Consider the following 9772-nt stretch of genomic DNA (forward strand, 5'->3'; position numbering starts at 1 on the left):
TGAACTTATACAAAAGGACAGCAGACATAATTTCCCAGTTGTAGTCATTTAACAAACATGAACTGAGTTAACTATAGCCACATCAACATCCAAGTGACAGAGAGTAGATTTAACTTCCCAGCTGTGGTCATCTAAGTGAACAGGAACTGTGTTAACTGCAGTTTCATCTATATCTGAGTGACCCCTCAAAAGAGCAGCTCACCCAATAAATAAATAACTTTTATTTATTTATTTGAGATAGGGTCTCACTCTGTCACACAAGCTAGAGTGCAGTGGCATGATCATAGCTCACTGGAGCCCCAACCTCCCAGGCTCAAGCAATCTTACCATTTCAGCCTCCTAAGTAGCTAGAACTACACGCTCATGCCACCGTGCCTGGCTAATTTTATTTTTTTTTTGTAGAGACAGGGTCTCACTATGTTGCCCAGGCTGGTCTTGAACTCCTGGGCTCAAGCAATCCTCCAGCCTCAGCCTCCCAAAGTGCTGGAATTACAGGAATGAGCAGACCATGCCTGGCCAAAATAAAGAACTTTTTTTTTTTTTTTTTTTTTTTTTTGAGACGGAGTTTTGCTCTGCCTTGACCTCCCAAAGCGCTGGAATTACAGGCATGAGATGCCACGCCCAGCCTAAAATAAAGAACTTTTTTTTTTTAAGATGGAGTTTTGCTCTTGTTGCCCAGGATGGAGTACAATGGCATGATCTCAGCTCACCACAATCTCCACCTCCCGGGTTCAAGCAATTCTCCTGCCTCAGCCTCCTGCGTAGCTGGGATTACAGGCATGTGCTACCACGCCTGGCTAATTTTGTATTTTCAGTAGAGATGGGGTTTCTCTATGTTGGTCTGGTTGGTCTCGAACTCCTGACCTGAGGTGATCTGCCCACCTCAGCCTCCCAAAGTGCTGGGATTACAGGCGTAAGCCACCATAGCTGGCCAAAAATAAAGAACTTTTAAGACAAACCTGAAAATCCCAGTAAGAGCCATCTTTTGACTGGCTTTATGTTACTCTTCAGACACTATCTAAAAGGCTCAAGACCAGCCAGATTTTAGGTAGCGTTTTCTGCTGCAGAGTAGAAGCCTACTGTCTCCAGAAAAGAAACGCAGCACTTAGGGATCAAATGGGGTGGCAGTGGGGAAAAAGAATAGTCATAGAGATCAATGGTCATTAAAATTCATTTCAAAACAAAACTACAGATATACTTTGGAGCTCCACTTCTTTGTTTTCGTAAATGAAAGAAACTAATTGACAAGTGTGTACAATGTGCCAGGCACTTTACAAGAAACAAATATGCTCTTATAGGCTGGGGAAATAAGAAAAGATGAATGAAGCAACCCACGTCTTGAGCCAAAGAATTACCTGGGGTCCGTTGAGTTTCAAATCTGAAAATTTCTGTCTCTCAAGGTCAGCATCGCCCACAAACCGGCCGTTCTGAAACACAGTCCACAAGAAGACAATTCATTTTGTGGCCTTCTTTTGCTCTATCAAACACAAATGATCTTTTTTTCAAACAGGAAGAGGGCTTTCAAGAAGATATGTGTGGCCTGGAGTCCTTGTGTCAGTACTCATAAAAGAACCATATCACTCTTTAGTCTTAGCGCTTTCCTCAAAATTGAAAAATCAGGCCTGGAACTCTGGCAGACAGGGTCTCTGGAACATAAGAATGTAAGCTCCATGAGGGCAGAGGGTTTTTGGGATTAGTTTAGTGATATATTCCCTAGTGCCTTGAGCAGTGCCTGCACATAACAGGTGCTCAAAAACTATATGCTGAATAAACAGCACAGACCTAGATAATTTCCCCTACATGCAACCTTTTTGGAAAGCCATAAAAATGTAAGGAAAGTTGGAAGGGCTAAGTTGGGGAGTTTCCAAAGAGCTTTATAGTCTCATGAATCTTCATGCAGTACTACCACTGGAAACTCCCATTCCCGGCAGCTTTTTAAAGAAAGAAGCAAGATGGCTATCATGTCCTAATGTAAAAAATAGAAATTTAATTAAAGAAAAAAGCAAGAGAACGAGTCTCCCTTTCCAAGTATAAAAACAAGCACCCCAACTCCTCTCAAGACAAGAGAAGGCTCAACATCTTTACCAACAATTATTAAAGCCACAGAATACATTCCAAAATGTCATCCAGAAGTTGCTCTGTCTTAAGCAGCAGGAAATAATCTTTATACCACATAAAAATGTATTTGCCTGCTCCTTTTCCAGTAGAACAGTGAGATCCAACCACTTTGGGAGACTCTTCTTCCACCCCACTCCCATTACATAGAGTGTAATGCTGCAGGGAGAGGAAGTTAAACATTACTTTCAGGAAGAAGGAAGGGTGTGGTTTTACTGCTAAGCAGAAGTTAAAAATAAGAGAGAAACCACATACTGAATCCTGGAATTCCCCATGACCTCCAAACCTGAGCAGTCCTGCTTTCCTCTTTCAATATAATTTCATACCTAACTTTCTATTGTAGTTCCTGTAAAAATCTCAGGAACACTGCAAGCATGCTGCCTCCCTCAGACTCCTTGATCCTCCAATTGGAATTCTGTTCTTTTTGCAAGGTTCCTCAGTATGAGGGACTTTCTCTATCTTAAAAAAAAAAAAAAAAAATTACTCGGCCAGTGCGGTAGCTCACGCCTATAATCCCAGCACTTTGGGAGGCCAAGGCGGGCAGATCACAAGGTCAAGAGATCGAGACCATCCTGGCCAACATGGTGAAACGCCATTTCTACTAAAAATACAAAAATTGGCTGGGTGTGGTGGCACGCACCTGTAGTCCCAGCTACTCGGGAGGTTGAGGGAGGAGAAACGCTTGAACCCGGGAGACGGAGGATGCAGTGAGCCAAGATTGCGCCACTGCACTCCAGCCTGGAGACAGAGCGAGACTCTGTCATTCATTCATAAATAAATAAATAAATAAATAAATATTACTCAATGAAAAGGACTGTGAGGGCATGAGCACTGTTCTGGTTCCCACCTAGAAAACTCTCGTAAGATGAAATCTATCAGGCAATGCCTACCACACACACACATGCACACACACACACACACAGGAAGACAGACAAAACCTCAGACAGATTACATCACAGCAAAGTCAGACTAGAAAAACCAGAGGAAACATAAGATACTTCTTATTTCTAACACCAGCTCTCCCAAGTCACATCACAGAGTCAGCCAACCCAGAGACCACTGGCTCCTGTGGTTATTTGGGTTAAACAGCAGCATGATGCTCCCTCTCCAACTCTAACCAACAGAATTAACAATGACCCCTTCCTCCAACACATGATTTACACAGCCAACAAAAAGAGCACACAAGGACAATATAGAGCAGGAGTACACGATTTATGGATACTGCCACACCTGGGTACAGACTGTTCCCTCAGGGAGACTGAACTAGAGCTGAGCGCACAAGATGCCCAACCACTACGTGGGCATTTACTTTCCTGATTTTTTGATACCAAGGAAAAAAAAATCAGAAAAGTAACTTGAGTACAGCTGCAAACTACACTATCTACCATTACTTGAATTGTAGCCCATCCCAAAAAACCTACTCCAGCAAAACAGGAAGTCAGATGGATGCTTCTAGAGATAGTAACTCCACCCAACTCAGTCCAGCAGCAATATTCCTTGTCTCTTATCAGCATTTAACACCTCTAGAAAAAAAATCCCTGGAAGAACAGGCACTAGATAGCCCATCACCAAAAGGAGAGTAGCTTCCCAAAAAGGATCATAGCCTCTCTGTGATCATGTCAAAGTCCTACCTGCACATCTGATGGAGAGAGGGGTTACCTGATGCCGGCGGGTGAGTGTGCCGTTGGCCATGAGTGGGTTGGCATCTTGTGGTGAGACCCGGACGCGTTCCAGCTGCGCCGAGACGTGGCGCCGTTCCTCCTCCAGCGCCCGGGTCAGCTTCTCAAACTGGGCCTCTTGTTCCTTCACAGAGGCCAAGATGCTGGCGGTCGACTCCACCTCTGAGTCCTCCATGAAGGTAAGGGGCGGAGCCGCCGCAGGACAGGGTAAAAGGGAAGGTGAATCACAGAGGAAGGAGAAGGAGGGAGAGAGACCCCCTCACTTCACACTACCGGGAAAGGGTAAGAGAAAGGAGAGAAAAGGTCACAGGTCAGAGAAGACAGATGAATTATTAATCCCAGAGCCAAAGATGCCCTCTCGTGGTTTTACTGCAGTGCAGAAAGCAAGCCACCACCAAGCCTGGGAGCCCATCACCAGTGTCTGTTCAAGCGGAATCCTTTGCCCACTATGCTCTCTTCAACATCCCACCAGAAATAACTACTGAAAGGAACAGTGCAATTAAATCTAAGTCTCTACACTTAGGAGAGGGAGAATGTGGTGAGGTGCTGTAGTTATGTGATTGGATTATTTTTCCCTGAAAAAAATCTGCTGGTATCAACTCAGTGAAATGTGTAACTCCATGGTACAGACAAGCATTCATTATCCTGCAGGGACAAGCCACTTTTAGAGATAATAGGGCAATACACATCTTACTTAAACTCTCCCACATCTAACACTAAAACTGCTGAAGTGGCAGCAAATTTTTTTTTAAAAATTACTATGCTAAACTAAAATGCCAATTAAGAAATGAAAAGGCCAGGCGCTGTGGCTCACGCCTGTAATTCCAGCACTTTGGGAAGCCGAGGCAGGCGGATCAGGAGGTCAGAAGTTCGAGACCAGTCTGGCCAACATAGTGAAACCCATCTCTACTGAAAAAATACAAAAAAAGGCCGGGCACGGTGGCTCATGCCTGTAATCCCAGCACTTTGGGAGGCCGAGGCGGGTCGATCACGAGGTCAGTAGATCGAGACCATCCTGGCTAACACGGTGAAACCCTGTCTCTACTAAAAATACAAAAAATTAGCCGGGCGTGGTGGCGGGAGGCTGTAGTCCCAGCTACTTGGGAGGCTGAGACAGGAGAATGGCATGAACCCGGGAGGTGGAACTTACAGTGAGCTGAGATCACGCTACTACACTCCAGCCTGGGTGACAGAGCAAGACTCTGTCTCAAAAAAAAAAAAAAAAAAAAATTGGCCGGGTGTAGTGTACGCCTATAATCCCATCAACTCGGGAGACTGAGACAGGAGAATAGCGTGAATCCAGGAGGCAGAGGTTGCAGTGAGCCAAGATTGCACCATTGTACCCCAGCCAGGAACACAGTGCAAGACTCCGTCTCAGGGGAAAAAAAAAAAAAAAAAAGAAATCAAAGCAGGCTGGGCGCGGTGGCTCACACCTGTAATCCCAGCACTTTAAGAGGCCAAGGTGGGTAGATCACTTGAGGTCAGGTTCACTTGGTCAAGACCAGCCTGGCCAACATGGGGAAACCTTATCTCTACTAAAAAAACAAAAATTAGCCAGGCATGGTGGTAGGCACCTGTAATCCCAGCTGAGGCATGAGAACTGTGTGAACCCAGGAGACGGAGGTTGCAGTGAGTCGAGATGGCACCACTGCACTCTAGGCTGGGCAACAGAGCAAGACTCTGCCTCCAAAAATATAATAACACATTCATAAAAGGGCCTTTCTACTTTCCAAAACTATACTACTATAGTTTGTTAAATATAATATTGATGGCAAAACGTATTCCTTGACTCATGGAGACAACAGAGTAACAGAACCACAAAAAACTCTGTGTAAAAAAGCACTGAAGTTTAAGGAAACTTCACCTCCTTGGGAAGTAGGAAAAGAAGTATTAGCCTCAACCTCTGAAAGTGCACCTCACAGTAGTTCATATCCTAACCTCCACAAGTCAATGGCTGAAGTTCCTACATCTCTGTAATCCGGCAGAAATCTCTAACTCAAGCTTGTCCAACCCACAGCCTGCGGGACACACGCAGCCCAGGACAGCTTTGAATGCGGCCCAATATAAATTTGCAAACTTTCTTAAAACATTATGAGATTCTTTTTTTTTTAGCTCATTGGCTATTCTTAGTGTACATTATGTATGGCCCAAGACAATTCTTCTTTCAGTGTAGCCCAGGGAAGCCAAAAGATTGGGCACCCTTGTTCTAAATAGACTATATTTTTACCCCTTTATTTGTTCCAACTCAGGATAAATATCCAAGTATCTAAGGGTCTATGTGTGCTATCTATACAATAAAATATAGTTATATAGAAATGAAGAGTTCTCCATACCATTATATAAACAGGAGGTTTAACAGGCATTAGTGATACTCTGTTGGACTCAATGGGTTTTTTTCTCTCTTATAGCTATGAGAGATTTTATGCCAGTCCAAAATATACAATGCTGAAAGACAGGTTTTGAAATAAATATTCTCCCCAATTCCCACCCTCTCACCAACCCATAAAGATAAAAGGTATTTAAAAAGATTTTTTTCTGCTATGACATGAGAGGAATAAAAATACCTATTTCTTAAAAATATTTTTCATTCTTAATAAACATATTTCCATACACACCTGTTAAGAGAAGGTCGCAACTGATTGGTTTAACACAGAGAACAGCCCAGTCTAGATTCAAAAAGTCATGGAAGAAGCATCCCAGCCACCACAGCAAGGAGGAAGCAGGAAGGAGAGAGCTGCAGAAATATTTGAAGGAAAAATGGGAATGAGAGGAAAATAAAATATACCCAATACATAGAAACAAGAAGAGCAAGGGGCAACATAAGGAATGAAAGGAAATAATTTAAAATATGACTTGGAATTGCTTAATGTGACAGACAAGTGCCCTTTAGACCTTGCTGTGTTCAGATACCTAGGCCTTGGATGTTGTTTTCATTAAAACCTGGATTCTACTGTCGTGTGAGTTCCTCTACTTGTATTTCCATATATAACCAGAACAGGTTATAATATGCATAAAAATCCATTTACCCTGTTTCCAGCACCCAAATTGGGGAAAAAGAAAAAAACTGCTGTTGGAATGCCCTTCCCCCTCCCTTCCCACCCTTAAGGCAGAAACCTCAAAGCCCAGTCCCAGCATGCCCACAAAGACATTGAGAAACCAATGCAAAAGTTGTGTGGGGAAGACATGTGGGAACTAGCCTAGGCTGAGCCTTTTGCTTCAGTTCTGTTTCCCACGCTCCCCAGAGCCCCACCAAGCACAAATGCTTGGTCCTGTTTGCCTTAGAGTGTATGCAGAAGTCAGCAAGCAAGAGTACCCAAAGGAACTGATTAATAAGTGCCCAATAAACTCCTGAATGAATCCAGTCCCTAAGTTTAAAGAACATGGTCGCCCTTCCCTAAATTCCTCCCACCCCAGCTTGGAGTTCCCATAATCACTTACCAACTCTTCTTCCTTTCAGTCTAAAACCCATTGCCACTTTCTCATATTCCCAACCTACATTCCATTAGGCCACCCAAAGGTCTTTCTTGAATAAGCACCCTTATTTAAAAAAACAAAACAAAACAAAAGTGCTCCCCTTTCATCTCCATTTCTTAAGTACTTGCCCTTATCCACTATGTACAATGACCTATGAACCTTCCACGCCAAGAGGACTCTGAGCTCAAAAAGAGACTCTTCCAGTTACTGAATTTCAACAGGGTCTGAAGTGCAATTACCACTCCAGCAGCATCCACCCTATAATCTTCTTTGCTAATAAAAGCCCAAATTACTGCTACCATGGGGGATACAGTGACATTCCCTGCTGCAAAGAGAAAGTGTACAGATGGCCATAAATGGCCCTGCAACTTAAATTCAGTGAAGAAGGTTAGGAAGGGAGATAGGAAAAATGCTCAGGGTTCTAGGTCAGAAAGCAGTATCCGGAGAAACATTAGCTTCCACCATCTTCTTAAAGCTGACTACCTGGCTCTAATTTGGAAAAGACGACAGCACAATTAAACGAAAAGATCAGATTCCTAGGTCTAAAAGCATGGGGAGATATTCTGCCTGAAAGAGGGCAGAAGCAGAGGCCATATGAGATAGAACACAATTCAGAAGACTGGTCCCAGTTCTGGCTTTACTACTACCCAACAATGGCAGTAAACCCTGTCATGTTCTCACTTGTAAGATGCCAAATCCATTTGCCCCGTTTCCAGGAACCAAATTGGGGAAAAAGAAAAACAAAATTGCTGCTTCCCAGGAGTTAGGAAATTAGCCCAGTCTAACTCAGAGTTGTGAGGATCAGGTGAGACAACATTATATACAAATGTCAGGTATTAAGTTGTTTCAAAAGTTGGTTTAACACTTCCAATTACATTACTTCACAGTATGTCTCAGCCTCAACTATTTTGTGAACTAGTAGATGAAATCAACTGGATCAAAAACATAACTAGGTTCTAAGGGGTGAATGGGCTGGTTTCCCTACTCCTAATCTATTTACTAGGAGGTCCCACCTATACCAGTGTTTCTGGGACAAAGGGTACTGCTCTAGTGCTTGGAAGTCATCACATCATTACATATCTGTCATAATAAGTTCTTGATTCTGTATTGGAGGCCTTAACAATTTATCACCTTGGAGAAAGAGAATGTGAAACAAACTAATGATTACTGAATGTTTTACATTTACTGTCTTGGCAATCCTTACAACAACCCTAAGGAAGTTTTACTGCAAATAAGACTCATGGGTGAAGAAACTACCCAAGGTCTCACAGTTAATAGCAAATTTTGAATTTAAACCCAGGTCTATGCCATTCCAAAGCCTGTTTCTCTTTCTATGCCATGGTGTCCAGTCCAAATAGAAGTGTAGTCAGTACCAGCTGGATGGTCCAGAGCCTCTCCTCTACAACCTTTGAGAGCTTTCTTCTTAACTATCACAGGAAAACAGGGAAAGAAAAGGGTTCTACTTTGTTTTTTTTAGGCTCAAGAGTTACCCATAATATCTACATATAAGTGAGAAAACAAAAAAAAATGGAAGGAAAAAGAATGTATGAGTGGGGAAAGAATGACGCTGTTAGGCAGGCTACAGTAAATGGTCTCATAACTTGGAGACTTAAGGAAAAAAAGATTCTTCTCCATGCCATATGCATCAAAAAGATTACACTACAAACCTTCAGCTGACTTTGGCAGACAGTCAGGAGTCGTAATTACAAGTCCAGCCTAATACCTTTCCAGGTTTGCCACTTACTTCTTTTTTTTTTTTTTTTTTTTTTTTGAGACAGAGTCTCGCTTAGTGGCCCAGGCTGGAGTGCTGTGGCACAATCTCAGCTCACTGCAACCTCCACCTCCCAGGTTCAGGAGATTCTGCTGCCTCAGCCTCCCGAGTAGCTGGGACTACAGGCGCACGCCACCATGCTGGGCTAATTTTTTGTATTTTTAGTGGAGACGGGGTTTCACCGTGTCAGCCAGGATGGTCTCGATCTCCTGACCTCATGATCCACCTGCCTCAGCCTCCCATAGTGCTGGGATTACAGGCATGAGCCACCGCAGCCAGCTACCACTTACTTAGATTTAAACAGATTACATTTGCTCTCACACACACACACAAAAAAAAGAATTCCTGAAGTCAGGGAGTTGAGGAGACATAAAGTGAAACTTGTTATTTCCCCTTAAGACTAGATTTTCTGAGAATACCTAGTTTTACTCTTTTTTTTTTTTGAGAGGGAGTCTCGCTCTGTCGCCCAGGCTGGAGTGCAGTGGCAGGATCTCAGCTCACTGCAAGCTCCGCCTCCCGGGTTTATGCCATTCTCCTGCCTCAGCCTCCCAAGTAGCTGGGACTACAGGTGCCCACCACCTCACCCGGCTGGCTTTTTGTATTTTTTAATAGAGACAGGGTTTCACCATGTTAGCCAGGATGGTCTCGATCTCCTGACCTCGTGATCCGCCCGTCTCGGCCTCCCAAAGTGCTGGGATTACAGGCTTGAGCCACCGCGCCCGGCCCGAGTTTT

The 9772-nt window shown here is 43.6% G+C and overlaps 1 protein-coding gene across 10 annotated transcripts in view; it reads right to left on the reverse strand.

Moving 5' to 3' along the window:
* CTNND1 (catenin delta 1) overlaps positions 1-9772 on the reverse strand; it is a 56732-nt gene that overhangs the window by 24122 nt on the left and 22838 nt on the right. For 4 of the 10 annotated variants that reach the window (XM_023215556.1, XM_023215554.2, XM_023215553.1 and 1 more), the window contains exons 2-4: positions 6410-6528; positions 3775-4063; positions 1356-1427 (exon numbers count right to left, since the gene is read on the reverse strand). In XM_023215556.1, coding sequence (XP_023071324.1) covers positions 1356-1427; positions 3775-3969 — 267 coding nt within the window. In that variant the 5' untranslated portion in view covers positions 3970-4063; positions 6410-6528. Of the gene's footprint in view, positions 1-1355; positions 1428-2085; positions 2234-3774; positions 4064-6409; positions 6529-9772 lie in introns of those variants that run through there. The other 6 variants (XM_023215561.2, XM_023215559.2, XM_023215557.1 and 3 more) reach the window with 3 other exon arrangements.

This window comes from Piliocolobus tephrosceles, chromosome 13 (assembly GCF_002776525.5).
Source record: "Piliocolobus tephrosceles isolate RC106 chromosome 13, ASM277652v3, whole genome shotgun sequence".
Lineage (NCBI taxonomy): Eukaryota > Metazoa > Chordata > Mammalia > Primates > Cercopithecidae > Piliocolobus > Piliocolobus tephrosceles.